Source organism: Lepidochelys olivacea, assembly GCF_965140295.1.
Source record: "Lepidochelys olivacea isolate rLepOli2 genome assembly, chromosome: 12".
Taxonomy (NCBI): Eukaryota; Metazoa; Chordata; order Testudines; family Cheloniidae; genus Lepidochelys; species Lepidochelys olivacea.
The window spans coordinates 39,792,807-39,814,515 of record NC_140422.1 but is presented as its reverse complement, the minus strand read 5'-3'; the positions used below and the strand labels follow the sequence as shown (position 1 = coordinate 39,814,515).

The 21,709-nt window shown below is 49.7% G+C and overlaps 2 protein-coding genes across 4 annotated transcripts in view; both read right to left on the bottom strand.

Annotated features, from left to right (window-relative positions):
• Positions 1-10,961: 10,961 nt before the first annotated feature.
• Positions 10,962-18,493, bottom strand: RPL13 (ribosomal protein L13). Its single transcript, XM_084644258.1, has 6 exons — positions 18,414-18,493; positions 17,767-17,884; positions 17,087-17,228; positions 14,681-14,854; positions 12,214-12,270; positions 10,962-11,164 (listed from the first exon to the last, which is right to left on the bottom strand). The coding sequence occupies exons 2-6, from the start codon at positions 17,868-17,870 to the stop codon at positions 11,006-11,008; spliced, it is 636 nt and encodes a 211-aa protein (XP_084500384.1). The 5' UTR covers positions 17,871-17,884; positions 18,414-18,493; the 3' UTR covers positions 10,962-11,005.
• Positions 18,494-18,610: 117 nt separating this feature from the next.
• Positions 18,611-21,709, bottom strand: part of SPG7 (SPG7 matrix AAA peptidase subunit, paraplegin) — a 50,130-nt gene continuing 47,031 nt past the window's right edge. For 2 of the 3 annotated variants that reach the window (XM_084644253.1, XM_084644255.1), the window contains exon 18: positions 18,795-20,096. In XM_084644253.1, the coding sequence (XP_084500379.1) occupies positions 19,998-20,096 (99 nt within the window). In that variant the 3' untranslated portion in view covers positions 18,795-19,997. Of the gene's footprint in view, positions 18,751-18,794; positions 20,097-21,709 lie in introns of those variants that run through there. The other variant, XM_084644254.1, reaches the window with a different exon arrangement.

Sequence of the window (21,709 nt, the reverse complement as noted above, 5' to 3'; positions counted from 1 at the left end):
AGCAGGCAGGGGCAGCGGGGCCAGCAGTCTCTGACCGTGGGCGTCTCCCTGCAGTAGGTACTGCCAGGACCCTGCCTGAGCCAGCACTCGCGCAGGGCTGGAGCAGGGAAGAGAGAACTAGGGGTGGGAGCTTTATAGCTGGAGAAGGGAGGTCTCCTGGCTAAAGCTGTGGACCGGGAGGAGGTTGGGGTGGGGTTTCAGGCCTCCTGGCTCTGCCCCTGGCTGACCTTGTGTCCCACTCCCGCTCGGTACAGGGGGGTTGTTACAGCAGGAAGCCAGAGGGACTGGTGCCAAGATGCTCCTGCAGCATCCCTGGCCCGCTCGAGAAGCTGCCGCCTGCCTGGGCCAGGCTGGTGTCTGGAGACGCTGGCATATGGCCCCACTTCCCAGGGGAGCCAGCCAGCAGGTTAATTAAAAGGAACAGCTGTAATCAGGCAAAGGGGACATGGCTGCTGCAGAAATGACCTTCCTCCCAGCGCCTGTCACAGCGCTTGGCACCTCGGCCTCATTGCCCAGGACTCGGGTCATCTGCCTTACAGAAGGGGCCTTCTGTCAGCTCTGGAAGAGGCAGGTTCTTGTGCTCGGTCTCCAGTGCCTGCCTGGGTCCCCCCCAGCCCGCCACACGAGTGGGCAGGCTGCCCTGGCACCAACAGCTGGGAAGAAGTGACGAGTCCCAAACTAAATGAACCCTGTGAACCAGCAGGGTGATGTGGCTCAGCATAGCTGGGGACAGGCCACATAGTCCCTCCTCTGCCAGGCACCCCAAGCTCCACCCAAATCTCACCCTGGGCTCCCCCAGCAGCTGGGAGCTGGCAGGGTTTTCAGGGTAGTCAGGTCAGGGGGTCCCCCTTTGCTCTGGAATTCCCCACACCTGCACTCGCTGCAGCAGCTTGTTAGGGAAAGGGAGGTTGGCGCAGGAGCGGGAATGGCAGCTCCAGGGCTGGGCATACGGCTTTGCCAGCCCTGCTAGCCAGGCTGCTCTCTGGCATGTGGCCAAGTTTCCTCAGTTTCCTTCTCTGTGCAAGGGGGACACAGCCACGCTGACTCCCTGCTGCTGCTGGCCAGGTTGGTGCCAAGGACTAATAATTACTACCTAGTGCTGCTCATGCAAGGGGCATTCCCTGTCCCCGAGCAACAGCAGGGGACTGCAGAGGGGTTGGGCTGCCAGGCTGGAGGCACTGAGCTCCCTGTAAATTCCACTAGGGAAAGAGATCCAGAGCAGGCAGGGAGCTTGGTCTTTCAGTCCCTGAGCCTGGCACAATGGGGCAGCGCCGGAGAGGCTCACGCTGCCCAGTGCCGCGGATAGAGCACAGCACCAGGACTCCTGGGTTCCATTCCCAGCTCTGCCACTGAGTCACTGCATGACCTTGGGTAAGGCACTTAGGCCAATGTTTTCACTAGAAAGCTCAGATTTCAGGTGCCACCTCAAGATACCTGCCCAGCTCCTCTGAAAAGCAGGCCTGGGCCTCACACCAGGCACCTCCACACAGGCCCCACTGCCTCGGTACTTCCCACTGCCCAAGGTCCCTGGCTGGCGAGCGCCCACTGAGGGCAGTTAGCAAAGGCTCAAGCTGATGTGGGTTGGAGGAAGAATCTCTGAAGGAAAACGGGAAATGAGGCGCTCAGACGGGAAACGAGGCTTGCTTCTTCAGCCGTGAGAGTAATTAACCCCTGGAACAACTTACGCAGGGTCAGGGTGGATTCTCCGTCCCTAGCAATGTTTAAATCAAGATGGACGTTTTTCGAAGAGCTCTGTCGTAGGGAGTAGCGTGGGGCAGGTCTCTGGCCTGTGCTGACAAGGTGACCACAACGGTTCCTTCTGATCTTGGAATCTAGGAACGACTCGAGTTGAGGGCGGAACTGCTCAAAAATTCTGCAGCAGAAACACGTACTGGAACATGCTGCAGAGCCTGTTGATTCCATTGAGACTTTGGACAGGAACCAGGCAGCAGGCTGTGCCCACCAACCAGCCCACCCGCCTGCGGGCTCCCAGGGGTGCCCAGCTCCCACAATCAACAGCCCCCCCTGACAGGGCACTGGGATCCCTGCCTTCACAACAGCCCATTTTAGACAGATCCCCCCCCCCTTTCAGATTTTCCCAGGGGGAGCAGCCAGCCCTTGCCGGTGACCCCCTGCTCCCCCTCGGTCCCTGTGCTCTTCCTTGGCAGGCTCAAAGCTCAGCTGGGAGCTGCTGACGGAATGGTGACAACACAATGCCGCGGTGATGTCGCACAGCGACGGTGTTCTGAATGAGCAAGGGAGGCGGGAAAGAGCTGCTCTGATGGCACACAGGGAGAGGGGAATGCAGGAGAGCTCACACCAGCTCGGACCCTTCTCCGGGGAGGGGACGAGCCCCACCGTGCGCACGGTGAGCCACCCACATGGTCCCTGCTTTCCATGCAGACACGGGGCCACCATGAACCGCGTGTTCATTGTGGGGTCACCAGCTCTGGGCAGGTCTCTCAGCTCTGGAGTTGTTATGCAGCCAGGGGAGTTACTGGGGGTCTCTGGAGTCAGGCAGTGCAGAGGGGCTGGCCCGGATGCCCTGGGGAGGGGTATGCTGCCCAAGGTGCAAACCATCCCTGCTTTATCAAAGCCAAGTCCCAGCAGGGGTTTATTGCCAGTTGAAGATTTACAAGATGTACGACTCCTGCGTGAAGAATGATATTAAACCCCAGACCTCATCATCGAGGCCTGGCTCCTTTGTTTAATCGGCATTGTTTAATTAAGATCCTATTCAAATGTGCAAGCCCTGAGCTCTTGGAGCCAGGCTGTCGAGAAGCAGGGCGCCCCAGACCAGGACGTGTCTTGTCAGAGGCTTGGGAAGGTTGGGCTGCCCCCTCTCACACCTGACCTATGCGCTGGTCAGTCATTCGGCCCCTCCTTTGCAAATCCTCTGAGAAGTTGGGGACCATGGCTGGGAGCTGGGGCGACTGGCAGCCGGGGGGAGACTGGTAAGGAGGCCGAGACCAGACAAGCCCAGGGATGAGGACAGCCGAGCTCAGGACACTGCACTGGGGCAGCTGCTGCTGTCACCCAATAGGCAGCCCTACTGCCAGCAGACACTGTGCTTAATCCTCCTCCGTGTGTGACCGGAGGTGCTGCTAGCCCTCCCTGGCTGCCTGAGCCTGGGCTAAGCAACTAGGGCGGGGGGACGTCCCTCCCGCTCCCCCAGCCTGCTCTCTCTGCCCAAATCCGACACTGCGATATCCCAGGCTTCCGAGAAAAGCCCTTCACTGAACGCCCATCAACGCCATTTCCAAGCTGAGTGGTGCTGAGCAGCCAACCCAGCCTCCCACCACCCGCTACCCGCTGCCGGAGCCGTGCCAGCTCAGGCCAGCTGGAGCAGCCTTCCCTTTGCCCCGGACGCCAGACAAATTGGCCACTGCAGCAGTTCTGCCTGAGCTCGGCCCCTTCCCTCCGCCTGGAACCCCCACAGCGCTCCAAGGCGTGAACCCACACAGGCTAATGAACCTGGCTGCCAGTGTGCGCCTGCTAGTTACATGAGCTCTAATGCGGCCCGGGAACCAGGAGGGGAAACTGAGCCTCTTCCACACACCATCCCCAAAGCAAGCAGACAGAGAATCAGACATGGGCGGGGGGCATTCTGCAGACCCCTTGCGCTGCGAGCGGGGGGAAAGGCTAATAACCAGCGAGGGGAGGGGGAGCCTAAAGCAGACAGCCTCAGCCTGGACACGCAGAGGTGCTGAGCTCCATCACGGGACGAGGGCGTAGCAGGAGGCCGCGGGTCCCTGCTCCCATTGCATGGCTCTGCTAGACACCCAAGCAATCAGAGGGCACCAGCCTGAAGTGCAGGGCCTCCTGCAGAGAGATTGCACTGAGGAGCTGGCCATGGGGCTCCCAACTCCCTGGCAGACAGGTGGAGCATCCAGCCCGTCAGTTGTTCTATGTGGGCTGGTGGTTTCTCTAACAGGTTTATCCCTCTGCAGAGGGTGCCCAGGGAAAATGCCTTCTTGGGAGCAGAGTCCCATCTTGAGGGGTGCCCAGGAAGGCAGAGTACTGTCATAGCCTGCTCAGCCTAGCACACTCTGCATAGGGGAGCAGGACGTCTGGGCTTGGAAAGACTTTTTTCTGCAGCAAAATGTTGAATTTATGGCAGGGCAAATTTCCCAAAATTCAGGGTGGTGCCCAGGGATTGGAACAAGACTGCCCAAAGCTGCACTTGCCACCTGCAGCTGCACGTTACCCCCTGAGTCACATCCACGGGCTCTGTTCCCACAAGCGGGACACTTCCTGGCTCCATTTCCAGGGACCCACATTCAAACCGGCAGGGAGAGCCCTGCCAGGGCTAGATCCCAGTCTGCAAGGGACTGGAACACAGGCTGGGCAGGGGGGACGGGGACAGAGCTAAGTCTTATGAACACTTGTCTGCCAGCAGGGCCAGTCCCCCAGCTGCTGTGCAAAGAGCACGAGGCATCTGCAGGGTGTTCCCAGCAGTGCCCAGATCTCTGTTGATCTCATGTGTCTCCAAGCAGGGACTTGCCACTGGATGCAGCCCAGCCCAGGACACTCAGAGGATTTCCAGAGGGTTTTTTGGACTAGCTAGTCTAGGTACAAAGACCCAGATCCTCTAAGTACCAAACTCCCATTCATTTCAGTGGCAGTTAGGAGTCAAAAGGTCTTTGAGGATCTGCACCAAAACTCCACTCTGTGCTTCCAAGGTGGCAACAAAAAGCAGAGGAAAGAACCAAACTGCCCAGGGACTGGGGAGGGGAGAGCAGTGCAGGCAGCTGGGCAGAATGGGAGAGTCAGGGCAACGAAATGTAAACCCTGCCTGCAGGGAGAGGAAACCAAGAGCCCAGATACCAGAAGGGGAAGGGGACGGTGACGGTGACCACACAAGCACTCGCAGGAGGGCGCGTCGATTTCAAACCTGCCCTGGTGTGACTTGGCTGAGTCAGCAAGGCCCGTAGTTGCAGCGTGGAACGTGTGGGAGGCCATCCAGGCCAGACCACACACCTCCCACGTATCACGGGGGAAGCAGGGAGCGCTTGCTGCACCAGGCGACAGTTTCCTCTTCAAATCAGTTTCCTGAAGCCCAGATTGACAATCCGGAGACTCTGAAGCCAGCTAATCAGATAGTACATGACAGCAAGCCAAGTGCCTCCTGAAAAGCAGAACACACAGTTAGCAACAGCTGAAAAGCTTCAATTAATTTCCTGTCATGTACAGAGACTGGGAAGTGCAAATGGTATTTTCTGGCAGCCCAGCTGCAGCCTTGCCCATGGCGCTGGACCCAAGTTGCTCCGGCTTCCCTGCCTAAGTGACACGGGTGATTGGGTCCTGTCTGCCATGGAGCTCCCTGCAGAAAGCCCCGGTCCCGACATCCCCAACTCCCCCCTTTCTGGGTAGGCAGCTTGTTCCTATTTCAGCCTGCCAGCAAGTGTCGTGTGACAAGGCTGCGTAAGCCCACGGCAAGGGCTTCCAGCCCATGACCTCCCGCCTGCAGTGCCCCAGTGACAACTCCTTCGGGGCCACAGGACCACTGGTGACATTGCTCTGGGAGCCAAAGTGGATCACCACCAGGGCAAAGGTTTGGTCTTCAAACGCAGAACGTCCCCAGCCTCTTCCCTCCGCCCCACCATTGCAGCAGCCTTGCTTGGCTGAAGGGGGGTGGATGGAGCCAAGGCCCTGTGACATTCTGGGTGTAATAGAACATCTCATTCAAAGCAGACAGGGCCAGAAAGGGTTAATTAACTCACAGACTGACCTGACCCATGGTCGTACTTTAGAGACTGGTTAGGAAGATCTGTAAAGGAATAGAGCTTTGAAATGCAAGTCTGCATTGTTAGAGATAGAAGGGGAGATGTTTGCTCAGGTCTTGTGTTGTAAGCAAACAAGTCTTGTCTATGGCTATAGCTTTGATTCAAAGATCAAAAAAGGAATATTAACATTTAGGAAGTGTCACAGAGGCCCTGGGCAATGCTCTGCAACTGCTTCCTAGAAGCCAGTCAGGACTCTGGGGGAGTCTCTTCTCTGGGAGCAGACTGTCTGCAGGGCAAGAAGCTCACACAGCTTCCACCTTCCTGGGTCTGACTTCGGAGCATTCAGCATCCTCTGCCCCTCCGTGCACCCAGGCGGGGTCCTGGGGAAGCCAGAGGGTCCTGCACCCCAACTCCGCAGTCAGACGTGATTCTCAGCCACCTGTAAAACAGAGGTTTATTAGACGACAGGAACATAGTCTAAAACAGAGCTTGTAGGTACAGAGACCAGGACCCCTCAGGCGGGTCCATTTTGGGGGGCAGTGAGCCAGACAACCATGTCTGCACTTCACTCCACGTCCCCAGCCAGCCCCAAACTGAAACGCTTTCCCGCCCCTCCTCCTCTGGGCTTTGTCCCTTTCCCCCAGGGCCAGGAGGTCACCAGATTCCTTTGTTCTCCAACCGTTTAGCTCTCACCTTGCAGGGGGGAAGGGTCCAGGCCACCAGTTGCCAGGAGACAGGGTGTCAGCCATTCTCTGTGTCCAGACCCCTACACACACCTGCCCTCTAGAGCTCTGCAACAATCACGCAGCTTATCCCACCACCTAGAGACTTAAGAAATGCACAGGGGAAACTGAGGCACCCCTACAGTATTCAGAAGAACAGTCCCACTTCGTCACAGGAAGATACTTGAGTGAAATAGTATTATTGTCTATGTATCTTTGACGGTTGTGAAAACCGGTATCTGAACTGTTTAACGGACAGATTACCCTGTGCTAATGGCCAGGATGTTTGGAAGAAGGAAAGTTAAGCCTATTGTTTTCTCAGGCCAAAAGGCTGCAGGAAATGTATAAAAACCTTGGGACACGATCCTTCTTCACCTCAGATCTGCTTTGGGTTTCAAGAAGGGGAAACCCTAAGCCATAGGATTGAGATCCCCAGTCGCTGACTGGAGTCACCCTGAATATGGACATTGGATTATAACCTATGGGCTATTTCTAAAAGGCCTTTTGGCGACTACAAGCTTATCTCTGCTGTGTATCTGAACCTCAAGAACTGAATTCAAGTCTGTCTGTATATTGATCTTTTAACCAACATTCTCTCTTTCTTTTTTAATAAATTTTAGTTTAGTTCATAAGAATTGACGATAAGCGTGTATTTGGGGTAACATCTAAGTTATTATTTGACCTGGGTCTGGGGCTTGGTCCTTTGGGGTCAGAAGGACCTTTTCTTTTTTTATGATGAAATAAGATTTTTTAGACTATCATCCTATGTTTGACGTGTGTGTCTGGATGGAGGCCTGCAGCTGGGCACTTTAAGGGCACTGCGTTGTTTGGACGGCTGCGTACCCAGGGAGGGGCTGTAGAAGCTGGTTTGGGCTGGCTGGGCAAATCTAAGTATTGGAATATCGACCAGCATTTGGAGTTTGTCTGCCCCATTCTGTTTGCACTTCACCCTGATTGAGTGACCTCAGCTGGCTCCCATGGGCAGCCCCGTCACAGACCCCATCCCCACCACCCTGCCTTTGCTCGGCTACCCGGGGGGATACAGTGGAGTGGCCCGTGGTACTGCCTCCCCTGCCACCAGGCCTAAGCAGCTGCCCAAGCACAGGGGAAGATGGTTGAATAAGGCATATGAAGGGGGCTCTCCACCTCGGTTCTACTGTCAACACCGCTGCTGACATGCTACGAGAGCTTTGGCGTTTCTTACCTTCTTGGCCCCACTTTCCTGCACCTGCCTCCTGCCAGGCTGAGTCAGGGCCCATTTGTGAAGGGCTATAAAGCCCTCACATTCTTTGCAGTTCTATTCATACTGGAAGGTTGCCTTGAATGAAAACAAGACAGCAGCTGCTCATCCCAGATTTGCACGGAAGCAGGCACATTAATGTTCCTTCAGCCAAAAAGATGAACCTGCCTTATTCAGAGGCACACTTGCCGAGCTGAGAGCGCCACACAATCGTAATGGTCTAGCTCTGCTTCACAGATCACACAGGAACAATCTCCATAAAAGACTCCAGGCATGCCCTGACCATCTGGCTCAGAGCAGGTGGCCAGAGGGTCAGGATAGAGCAGGACAGCAGAGTCAGTAACTGACAAGACTCGGGAAGTCTCTCTTAAAATGCTCATTCACATGGACCAGATAGAATTTCAGTTCTTTAATGAAAACTGCTTGTGACACCTGCTGGTTTCTGAAGGGATTGCAAACCATTCAGCCTCCAGCACTGTTTCACAGAATACAAGCCCTGAGAGGCAGCCTCACTGATCAGACTGCCCATCACCCAACCCAACTGCACTTTAACATTCAAAATATCAAATCTTGCAATGCAGCCACCTCTGGGGTGGAGAGCACAAGCCAGCCTGGCGCACAGCAAACTGGTGGAGATTGAGTGGAGGATTAGCCACACACACCAACACAAGCCTCACCATCTATTGAAAGTGAGTTGGATCCCATATGCTAAAGTTTTATATGAAAGATACTCCCACTTCCTGAGCAAAGTGCATGGAACTCAGCCTATGGAGGAGGAAATGCCAAATAGACCCTGCTGAGATTGACCCAACCCATCTGGGGAGTTTAATATTTTCAAGGCCAAAGCTCAGACCCCTGAGCCACAGCCCCCAGCACATCGGTTGAGCAGGAAAAATGGCAAAGAGACACTTCCCAGGACAGCAACCTTTAAAAATGGTAATAGTGGAAAATCTAAACTGAGGTTTTTGCTCCGCCAAGTGGCAACAGTGAGTAACTGCACCTTGCCCTTTGAAAGAAACTGCACTCTAAGATGCCCCTTCATTTTCCTACTTTTATGGATAAAGTAACAAATATTTAAAACCAGACCTGTTAAACCCCCATATACACTGGAAGCTGTCACTAGGCTTGACAGAACGCTTATAACACGAGATGAGCACCTCCCACCATGACCGCAGGAGACAATGTACGATTTCTTAGAAGCCTGTTTAATAAATGTCTATGTACCAGAGTTTTTATAGCTTATGTCTTGGCCACTTTCCAATCTGGGTAATTACTGCTTAAGTCTTGCCTGCATATTCTGTTGGTGAGGATAGTCACAGCCTGCCCGTCAGGAGCAGTTAGATAGTTGACATATTCCATCCCAGGACATATATGCATCCCAGGGTTGGTTGCATTTCAGTGGTGGATTCTTGTTCCCTGTGCATATACAAGTCACTTGTCTTCTCAAAGCACCTTTTGTTTCTTTCTATAACACAGGCTATGTCTACACTACAAAGATAAGTTGACCTACGCTAGGTCGACTTACAGCCAGCGCAGGAATTAATGCGGTGGCCGATATTCACACTAGCTTGCTTTTGTTGGTGGTGCTTCCAAAAGCTAAAGAGAGCAGTGTGAAGCTCCTCAGCCAGGAGCAGGGAGGGAGCTGGCTAGGCTGTCTTGCCTCTGGTGGGGAGATCCATGTTCGGAGTCCAGTTGGCTACTGTGCTCCAGGCAGGGAGCTGGGACCCCATGGCGCAGCAGGGCTCCAAGGAGGGAGTGGAGAGCCTGGGTGGCAGCCCAAGCCTGGAACCTGGGTGGAAGCCCCCCTGGGAAGCTGGCTTTCTTGTCAATTTCACAGCTCCAGCAGAGCGAAATTGACAAGAATATCAGCCAACAGCTGATGTAAGAAACAGTGTGTCCACACAGACAGTGCATCACTAACTACACCGGCATAAGCCCTATGCCTCTTGTTGAGGTGGTTTTATGATGTTGGCATAGCACAGGAGTTACATCAGTGGGAGAAGCATTTCTGCTGACTTTTGTCAACAAAACCGCACAGTGTAGACAAGGCCACCCTGTGTTCAGAAGCATTAAATCGGACCCATTCAGGAGAGCCAGCAATAGAACAAATCACATGAAAATCCGACTGAATGAGGAATGGACTCTCCCCAAAACCACTTCTCCTCATTCATTCATGTGGCCCATTAATCCCAATTGCAAGGAAAAGTAGGAAATTGTTTCTTACAGAACTCTATGGTACCATGCACCTCTTTGGCACTGTACAAATAACCCTCCAAACCCCCCAGAAGCTTTACAAGTTTTTGAAGGGATAAGATTCCAGCTTCTCTCCTCTATTAACTACTTAGCACTGTCCTTTTCGCACTGGGATGCAGCAGTGAGAAGGCAGCTCATTAACACAGTGAAATACTGACAACACTTTCAGAGAAGGCGTTTAGCTATTCAGTTCCAATACCTTAAAATCACGGCTTTTTCCCTTTAGGAAAGGCTGGACTTGCTCTTCTCCCCAACCCCAAACCATGTGAAATATGGGGGCTAGGAGGGCAAGAAATATCCCAGGGTTCCACCTCTTTCATAGAAAAGCCTCATGTACTGTTTGGGGCATGAAGTTAGGCAACCCCCCACACCAGAAGAGAAAAGTATTAGCTGTGAAAGACAAGTTATTGCTTAGAGAGGACAAACAAGATCTAGTTGCGAGAGGAGTTATCTGCTTCTACCAGATGCAGCACACAGCATTATGCTAGAGCTGCTGCATTTTCTCCATGCTCGGAGATGAAGGGCTGGCTGGGTCAGGGCAGCAGAGCTCTGGAATGGATTTTGCTTCACAGTGCACATTTAGCACACAACACACCAGTGCAGGTAAGATTAACTGGTCCCTGTATGTCCTGCTCATTCTTATACAGAGGGGAAAATTAGTGTGTGTTGTTTAAAGAGTCAAGCTCAAATATATGTGAGTCCAAGCAAGCACGGAACAAGCAAGTAACAAAACAGCTATTTCGTCGAGCAGGTAAAAAGTAAGTTTGTAATTGATTAGGGGGCGGGAGGGATCCATTTCTCTTGTTGTTTCTTTGTTCCAAATTCAACAGACTGGGTAGTACTTTGGGGCCTCCCAGAAGCTATGGAGCCAGCTGAGACTCCAGTTCAACTTATTTTTATACAACACACATCTAGAATGTAGCTGAACAAACACTGATAAGTATAGGCTTCATGTCAAAAGTATCATCTTCCTTTATTCCGGATCCCCTTGCATCTGGTCTAAGAAGACACCACACCAGGTTACATTTCTACACTCTTTTATTGACAGTTCGAGGGAGAACAGTTCATTTCTTCTTCTCCACATCCTGCTCTGCAGCTTCCTTGGCTCGTTTAGCACGGATTCCAAAGAGACGGGCATTTGCACGGGCCATACGCAGGCTGGCAAAGGCTTTGAAGTTCTTCTCATCCTCAGAGATAACACGGGCCTTTTCCTTTTTGTAAACCTAGCAGAAACAAGAGATAGACAGAATGTGTAACTATCTTCTCTGGAATCCTCTGGTCTATTCAACGTTTAGATATGTTTAGAAGAGTTACTTTTTGGTAAAGATTTCTACTAGCAACAGGACACCATCACTGGCAGGGATGCTTTATCAAAGCAAGAGGCCATGCCTGCAACACTATTCAATCAGGAGCCTCATTTTTTTCAGCTTCTGTATTTGTCAGCTCACACCACTGAGGCGGCGAGGGAAGAAACTCCAGAAATAACCACCTCAGGGTAGATGGATATTTACCTCGCTGTCAGTTTACACTCATTCATGGATTACCACCATCAAGCATCAAATATAACCCTTCAAAGCAGCAATTGTTCTAGAACCAACTCCAGTGAACCCACAGCTTGTCATCTTATACTTAGTAAAGAGCTACCAGCCCTGGGTCACTGAAGACTAGATTACCAAAGCACAGGGCTGTGCACAGACAGCTAACTCTTCCATCCTCATTTCTGAGTTGCTTCAGGCAGAACCCTCAATTTCAGAACAAATTCTCAGAGCTGAAACTGCATCCATTAGTCTACCCCCAGACAAAACACGCCACTACTTCAAGCCCGTGAACTTGCCCTTCGGCCCCCTCAAAGGAGCTCCAATTTAATCAACAGTTGGTTAAAAGACTCAGGTTTTCAGTTTTTTTACACTGGCAAAACTTTAGTGTAGCTTACAGCAGCCAGCTCTGTGCATCTCATTACGCAGTGGCAAAAAAATCCGGAGACCCTGCTAAAGTTACACTCTCACAGTAAAATACTGAGATTTAAAAAAAAGAAAAAAACCCCAGTATTTTACGACGAGAAATATGAGATCAATTTTAACAGGCTCTTGTTCTTTTGTCTCAAGGTAACTGCTGCAGTCTACAGACAGCAAAACTTAACTGCAGTGTCACAATGCAGCACTGAAAAAAACCCATTTGTTGAGTCAGTTCTCTCTAGTATTTAGAGATACATCACAGTAGTATCTAACTTTGGAACAATCAAACAAAGCGCATGATTTGCAGGTTCACTTACGTTCCTGATTGGCATAACAGGTCCAGAGAGCTGAGTTGCCATCTTGAGTTCTTCTGGCTGTGTAACAGAGGACACAAGTGATTACTGAGTTCAGCAAGACAAGCTGGCTCCCTTGGTGGCAGGCCTGTGGGAGCTGTCTGGGTTAGGGAACGTACCTTCTGGAGCAACACATAAGCTCTTCAGTTTCATATCTTAACTAAAAACTAGACCTGCATGCCAGGCCCCAGCACTGCGATGTGACTGGAGAATCTAGCAATACATGTTCAACAGGAAAAGTTCCATGGTTTGGAGCTCAGGAATTCTGCCCCATATTTCAGACTGAAGAGAGGGCCCTACATTCCCACATGGAGAGACTTGGAAACACACACGTGGAGAAGTGTGCTAATTCCCACTCCAACAGAGGGCGTGCTAGCATTGTGAAGGGGCCAGCCTAAAGCAGACCTGTTTTTAAGACTGAACCAAGCTGAACCCAGTATTCGCAGTTGCACTGGGGAGTGTGACCTGTTAAGGATACTCAGTTAACAGAGGTGGAAGGAAGCAAAGTCATCCTGAGGGCTTGACAAGATGCTGATCCATCATCATTACTCCACCACCAAATTGCCTTTCCTGGCCCCACCAAAAATAGGAACAAAGAATGTAAAGCTCTGGTTCAAGAGCACAACACCTACTCTAAAAAAGTTACACCAACCTGACAAAATGTCAAGTTTACTGTTGTTTCCAGTAAAGTCTCTGGCTCTCATACTCAACAGAGAAAAGTTACTTTGCAGTTTATTTTGTATATTCAAAAAGCATTCAGCTTCCCCTATTTGTCTGGCTCTCATGCAAAATAACAGGGAAAAGAAACATTTTGAAATGTGGCAACAGAAGGCAAAAAAATTAACAATTTAACTATTTTTATTTCACGCTGAAACTGGCTATATTTCAAATTCATTGTACCATTTTAAAGCTGTGCTGGTGCTAAACATTCACAACTAAATCTGCCTTGCTAACCCGTCTAGGATATGAACACAAGGGACTATACTATTTTAGGTTCTAGTTGCACCAGTTATCAGTGATATTCCCATGACACTCCAGGAAAGTTTGCACAAATTGCCCCCACGGAAACCCTTGTTACAGAAGCCCTTGCTGGAGAAAGGGGAAAACCTTTGGTCTGCATATAAAGTAGTTTCTACTTCAGCTTCTTCACATCCACATCGCCAGCAGTCCCAAACCAGGTTTAAAGAGACATTTTCCAGGATTCTCTACAGTGGGCTTAGGGAATATGTTAAACTGATAAAAAGTTCCAATAAAGCCACATTTTATATAGTTTAGCCAGCCAGTATGAATGCAGTCACAGAAAAGCTAATTGACCAGTTTGAAAGAGTTTTAACACACTTTGACCCAATTCCTGCTGGCAGGCCATGCCATGTTAGGAAAGTTTAAGCAGGAAGCATGTTTAAATACAGGTAAAATGCCTAGAACATCCACATAGAGCCTATGGATGTTGCCTAGAAATCCCCTTCTTCAACTCTTTCATTTCACTACATATACCTCCTTATTGGAAGCACGGAGCCTACATAGCTGGAGCAAAGAAATACATGGAAATCCACCTAATTTCAGAACCTTAGCTGATACAAGTGTTTTCTCTGTATTAAGATTTACAGGTTGATAGGTGGAACTCCCCTAAAATTGACCAACTCACCACCTCTGTAGGTTACTCAGCTGACAAAACCTCTCTGTCCCTGCATTTTTTCCCATTGCTCTTTTGTAATTATTTACATATAGCTAGACAAGTACTCCCGAAACTGTGGCTCATTATCCACCCATACACATTAACTGATTTACACTAAATTTCAACTGCTTAGGCAAAAGTCAGACTTGGTGAGAGTTACTAAAGCTCTCATGGCTTTGATTCAGGGCAGCCCCCACCCCAATGTGGCTTTAAGTCACCACTGCACACTCCACATTCCGGGCCCAGCTCACAGCACAACAGAGCTGGTACAAGTTATAGCACATACCCTGCCCAACACCCAAGCTCACCCCTCCATCAGATGTACGGAAGGCAGACTAGGCTGCTCTATCAATCCTTTGCCAGTGGAAGAACCCTCCCATATAGGAACATTACATTCGGAGATGTATCTAAGTAAACAACGCTTTACACCAGAACATTAGAGCAGGGGTTCTCAAACTGGGGTTGTGACCCCCGAGGGGTCCCAAGGTTATTACATGGGGCTGGTCACAAGCTGTCAGCCTCCACCCCAAACCCCGCTTTGCCTCCAGCATTTATAATGGTGTTAAATATATAAAAAAGCGTTTTTAATTTATTTGCGGGGAGGGGGGGTCACCGCACTCAGAGGCTTGTTACGTGAAAGGGGTCACCAGTAAAAAAGTTTGAGAGCCACTGCATTAGAAGATCAGTCATAACCAAACCTTAGCGCTACCGAGCAGGAGAAGGCCTCTGAAAGCTTCCAGGACCCAATGTACTTACAGAGCTGTCTCCCTTCTTGGGTGCAGAGGGCTTCCTTGGGAAGAGGATAAGCTTGGAGCGATACTCCTTCAGTCTCTGCACGTTGGCCTGCAGGGATTCTGTAGACTTGTTGCGTCGTCTGGGATCCACAGAGATCCCAATAGTCCGGGCAACCCTTTTATGGATGCCAGCCATCTGTAAAGCAAGAGAGTTCATGCCAATGTTCAAGTGACTGTTATGCCATTGTGCTACTGAGTGAAGCCACTACAGTCATCAGCTGGAAAAGGGTTCAAGTATAGTCATCACAGAGACTACAGAGATTCCGGAGAAAGTGTCATCATTTGACTGTAAGGCCCATCAGAAGCAGAAGCAGTGATTAAGAAATATGAATTGTGCTATGCCCAGGAGTTGGACAGCAACAGACAAGGCATCTCCAAAAGTCAAAGATTAGACTCAATCTACCACAAATTTACATGTTACGTAACTTTCAAGTCTGAGGTCAACACTCCTTCAAATAGCAAAAGGAGGGCACAAAATCTGAGGCCTCAGGGAAAAGAATAGGGGACGCCACTTTCACTCATGGAAATAAGCAAGTGTTCTTATATAATTATACTGCAATGTGCAATTCCAACTGTAACAAGCGACTGGGCCATTTAAATCACATATGCCAACCTGACTCATGAAGTTGGCCATACTGCTAAGGTTCAAATCAATGCTCTATCAAGTATCACTTACATCATGAGTCTCTAAAAAATACCAGAGACCCAAAGGAAGCAAACTATTTCTTGGTGCTGAGCAGTCCTGTAGACATTTGATTTTATTGTCCCATAAGATGACTGTACAGAAGGCTGCATCACCATAACATTCCCTCCTCCTCTCTCCTGAAGTTAAGTGGTTTAAAAACGTGGAATTTTGTTAAACTGGCAAGTTGACCATGTTCCTTTAATTTTCAAAACAATCTTGTGTTGATGTATGCTGCTGCCTACATGGCTCATTCCCACACTATTGGAATACCTGAAATTAATATGAATATGGGAAACCACCAAACACTAATGTAACCATAAAGTCCTTTATTAAATCCAAAGTTATACAATTGCTCTAAACATGCCTAAATAATTTACTACATCCAAACAGTAACAAAACATTTGATCAAGATACTTACAAACAGGCTAAACCCAGGGTGCTTAGACCCATATTGGTCGGCTCTAAAGTGGCCAGGCAGGTATTAGCAATGAACTTTTTTATTTACTTTTTTATACTCTTCAACAAACAAGTAATGACATTGCCAAATACTGACTTCGGTTAAACACCAATTTCAGACAGTTTACCCTTATTTCCAGTCTTACATGGATGAAGATTTACAAATTCCTCTCTTCCCAAGGCCTTTCCTTCTCTACTTGCTGTTCAACAGCTTTGCCATTGCCCCTGGATTCACACAGGCTTTAACACTGGTGTGTGGGTGGCAAGGGCCATGTTGGCTCATTTTAAGACAGATTCTCTTAGTCTTATTTAAAACCATCTGCAGTCATCCCCAGGGGTCAGAGGCCTTCTTTTTAGAAGCTTTCTTTTACCTCATTTGTTATTCTTTGAGCCGGACATAGAATCACAGAACTGAAAGGGACCTCAAGAGGTCATCTAGTCCAGCCCTCTGCATCCTCCCTACTTCATTCCTTCTGGCCTTATAACTTATTATTTTCAAGGCTTTCCTTCTAATTGCTAGTCAGGGTCTTTCTTTACAACACATATATATTTTCTTAACTAAACTTAAGCTAACTAATTCTCTAATTTCATATTTATCCTACACATATTGTCCATTTTCTGTATCTACAGCAATTACACACCTACCTATAGGGACCACCATCCTGTACTCCGGCTAATAATGTTGTGTTATCTAGGCCTTGTCTACACTGCCACCTTACAGCGCTGAAACTTGCAGCGCTCAGGGGAGTGTTTTTTCACACCCCTGAGCGCTGCAAGTTTCAGCGCTGTAAAGTGCCACTGTAGGCTGTGCTCCCAGCACTGGGAGCTACTCCCCTTGTGGGGGTGCTTTTTGACCGTGCGGGGAGAGCTCTCTGTACTGGTATCGTGACTACACAGCCACATGAAAGCATTGCCGTGGCAGCGCTTTAACATTGCTAGTGAAGACACACCCCTAGAAAATTCCAAAACAGCCCCATGCACAACCAATCTCAGCTGCTTACATATACTAGCTACCAACAGAATAACCAGGCTACGCAAGACAGGGGAATCTATCAAGGAGTTCATTTCACCCTCTTGTTGGGGGAAAAAAAAATATTGAGTTGAAACACCAAATTACAGCTGGATACGTTACTCCACACCCACCCAACACTGGGCAGAGTTATAGAATGTATCTGTTGCGTGTGAGCGCACTCTACTCTGAGACGCTAACCAACCAGTTATACTCACTCTCAGCTCTTCTAAGGTGAATCCTCTGCCAGCACGAACTTTCGTGTGGTACCTAACAGTGGGACACCTCACAATGGGTCGGATTGGCCCTGACACTGGGCGTGGAGCAATGCGACGAGCCTTTGCCTGACGGGCCTTCCTCCTGGGCAAACAGAAATATCACAAGTCAAAAAAAGGATTTTTCTATAAGATACATAACTTCTACACTGACAATCTTTTAAATGCCTAGTCAGAGTCCCTCACAGAGAAACATGAGAGTAGATCAAACTTGCTGAGGCACGGAATGTGTCCATCTAGTAACTGATGTGAACAAGGCCAGACTACATAATCTCATAATAAACTACAGTCATCAGATAAAAAAGGGTTCAAGCAAATCATCAATGTTGTGCAGAGATTCCGGAGACTTTTCATCATTTGACTGTAGACGTAATTAAAGGCATTAGGATTAAATTTGCCATGCAGGGCATCCATGGCTCACACGGTTTTACTGGCCTCTGTGATTACAACCACAGTAACTTTTAATCACTCTCTATCCACCACAGCGTGCCACAGGAGACAAGGGGGCAAAATTCCCAAGTAAGTGATCTTGATGTCACAGGGCAGGTAGACACAATCAAATCCCCATCTCACCAGACACTGGTCTCACTGACACATGCAGCCAGCTGTCCTTAGCATCTCACCTGCGGATCTTCCTAGCAGGCTGGTTAAACCATGTGGCAACTCGTCTCTGCCAATCTTTGTGGAAATGGGGTTTCAAGATCATGCCATTTCGACTGGGTGCCATGATTGCTTATATCCCTGCAGACACAAGGAGCACGTTTAATGACATCTACAATTCACTGCAGGCTCGGGTGACAGAAAGCAGCCCTCAATAGTAGAGACCGGTCAGGGCCCAGCCCTGGGCAGCAGCACCCCACGAGCCGGGAAAGGGAGACCGCAAGGGAGGGCCCGGCTGGCCGGACTGCAACAGCGGGTGGACCCAGCTCCCTGCAGCCCAGCGCGCCTAGGCCAGACCACACAGCCCCCGAACCCCAGCCCCCCGCGGGGCGCCACCCCGGGAACGACGGAGGCGAAGGCCCGGCCCCGTCCGCCAGGGAGCGGCCCCCAGGCCACGGCCCAGCCCCGCTCTAGGCTTTAGCGGCAGCCGAGCCGCCCTGCGCCCCCAGGCCCGGCACCTGCCCGCCGCCTCCGCAGCCTCCCCGCGGGATGCGACAGGCCGCAGGCGGCCCCCCAGCGTCCGGCTGCCCAGGGCCCGGGCCCCGCGGGCCTCCCAGGCGGCGGATGCAGGCGGATAACGCTGCAAGGCCCGGCCTCCGCTCCAACCCACCTCCACAGGGGGAAATGGCCGACCGGAAAAGGAAGGGGTCATGCAGGGCACGCTGGGATATCAGGCCTAGCGGAAACTCAACTAGTTACTGACCAATTAGAATAAAGGCTGGCGAGAGGCCCGCCCAGCGAGCTTCAGCGCCCATCTCTCCAAAAGCCCGCTGCCCTTTACAAGGATGGCGCCCGTTTTAAAGCGGCCGCGTATGAAAAACCAACCCCAGCTGGGGTAGGGAAAGGCAGCTGGCTGTACCAAGGAAGCGCTGAAATTGCTTATCCAGGACAGCTCATGGACGATGGGTGAGGTCTCAGAGGACTGGAAAAGGGCAAACAATTCCTAGCTTTAAAAAAAGGAACAAAGACAACCAGGGAATTACAGACCAGTCAATTTACAGCCATGTACAAGATTCACTTTATTTTTTTAAATCTTGGTCCTAATTTCTAGACCATGGACACTAATCCCTCAAATTCCATACCCCACACAGTAAAACAAAGTCTCTTAAATAAGATACCCAAACATCAAAGAGGAACAATCGCAACCTAGACTGAACTCTCATGACAATTCAAAAATAATTATGTTGAGAAACTGATTATCCCAGTCAGGAACTGTCCTGTTGGTGTAGCAGATACAGAAGCTATTTGCAGCTGCAAGTACTTATTTAGTTTGTTGTACATCAAGTCCATGATCTTAAAAAAATTATCGAGCAAGAATGCTTAGCATTTACATGGTGAGATACGTCTTTGGAGTGCAACACAAACATTAATCCAATTAATTTAAAAGCTACTATGAAGTATTCTAGCCTGCTTAGCCACATCCATTCCCCTACATTATTTATTTTAGATTCTAGAACTGAATGCATTCCTGTGTATGCATCCTCCCCAGAGCCCTGCATACCTAGAGAGAGCAGCCTGATCTAATGGTCTGAGCCCAGGACTGCCCAATAGCCTTGGACCAGAGGTAACTTGCACTTTATTATATCACATACATGCCTGTAAAATGATGACACTATAAAATTACAGCTGCCCAGAGTGTAGCTATGCTGTTCCTACCCCATGTATGCATTTCATCTATCCCCAAATTGCATATATGCCTGGTCAGATATACATGGATGAATAATTCCTATCGACTTACAGCCGTTGCCTGCTCTTGCTGGTGGCACTATTTTGGTTTGGGCTCACGTCTAGACCCTGCATATTAGACCTGCTTTGGCTTCCACAGTTCATCCCAGCCCCTTCTCTAACTACTTCATATACCCAGTGTTGCCCCATGTTTTAATGGCTGCTTCTTCTCAGACTGGAGTTCCTCATTCAAGTCAAGCAAGGAAGGAGGGGGCCCTCATATGTCTCATACCACCACCATTTCGGGACTGCAGGTGCTTGGAGGATAATTTTTCAGACATTCACATGACACACACTCTTTTCGAGGTGGCTATGGCCACTTTCACAGCATTTAGAACAAAACCAGACTACACCTGCCTTAAGCCACACTCCCACAGGGTGTTATACTTAGCATAAACAGAGCTGTACTACACGACCTGCTGTCCACCTTAACTGGCATTTCTTACCATCAGTCAGCTCCTGAATGGACTCAAGTGCAGGCTCTAGGATGAGGCCTGATGCTTCCCCAAGGCGTAGGAGCAAGAAACAGCAGCTCTTGAGCAGGTTCCTGCCCGCATTGCAGAGGATCCTGGTAACAGGCAAATGGGGCTGGCTTCAACACACATGAAAGCAGAGCAAAACCAAGACACTAAGTTTGTAAGGCACCCTCTCCAAGTAAGGTTTGAGGGAAGCAGGTGCACTTGTTGAGCTACAACATAGGAACAGCCACATTGGGTCAGACCAAAGGTCCATCTAGCCCAGTATCCTGTCTCCCGACAATGCTAGGTGCCCCAGAGGAAATGAACAGAACAGGTAATCATCAAGTAATCCATTCTCTGTCGCCCATTCCCAGCTTCTGGGAAACAGAGGCTAAGGACACAATCCCTGTGTATCCTGGCTAATAGCCATTGATGGACTTATCCTCCATGTATTTATCTAGTTCTTTTTTTAACCCTGCTATAGTCTTGGCCTTCACAACATCCTCTGGCAAGGAGTTCCACAGGTTGACTGTGTTCTGTGAAGAAATACTTCCTATTTGTTTTAAACCTGCCTATTAATTTCATTTGGTGACCCCCAGTTCTCGTGTTATGAGGAGTAAATAACACTTCCTTATTTACTTTCTCCACACCAGTCATGATTTTATAGACCTCTAGCATATCCCCACTTAGAAATCTCTTTTCCAAGATGAAAAGTCCCAGTCTTCTTAATCTCTCCTCATATAGAAGCTGTTCCATACCCCAATAACTTTTGTTGCCCTTTCTTGTACCTTTTCGGATTCCAATAGATCGTTTTTAAGATGGGGCAACCACATCCGCACGCAGTATTCAAGATGTGGGCATAAGCATGGATTTATATAGCAGCAATATGATATTTTCTGTCTGATTATCCCTTTCTTAATGATTCCCAGCACCTCTTAGCTTTTTTGCAGATCAACATGTTTTAATGGTTCTCAACTAACAAGAATGACCCTTTGTAGGAAAAGAACTAAATACAATGGCAAAACAAGATTTCAATCTAGATTTTCTGCTTGCTGATTGAAATCAATCCACCATGATGGCCACAGATCCACCTCCTCAGCCCACCACCTACACTCCAGTAAGCCTGAGAGATCTGCTGTGGGACTCGTGTGGGGGTGGAGGGAGGTGAAAGCTGCGTGGTGATCCATTTGCTCACACTGTTGGACACACCCACCAGGAAGGGGATACTGCTGAGATGGGACCTGCCTTGGGATTCACCTGGGAGGGGAGAGGTGCTCACAGACTCAGCTCCTCCAGGAGTTCCCAGGAAGCCCCTGCAGCCATAGTGCAGGGACCCCAGGAGCTGCTCACTGGGTGTCAGACCCATGCTGTCCCAGGAGCAGCTAAGCTCGGAGAGGCCACCACCCAGCCAAGGGCATCTCGGGGAGTCAGTGGCAGGCAGCTGATACAAGCAGTGACTTCATGGAGTCTCCCATCACTTCTGCTTTACAGTTCATTTGATGACTGATCCATTTTGTGGTCAGATGATGAACAGACCACGACAAATCTTTAACGCAGGCTTCGCTATTCACAGCCAGTGACCCAGCCATGCTGCAACATCTGCTCCACAAACCTCTGTGAACCCACTTTTCTGCATGTGGATACTTCCAATTGTCTGACCAGTTAAAAATCAATCCTGTGCCAGAATATGGCATGACAAAGCACCACTAGATGCTGCACGCTG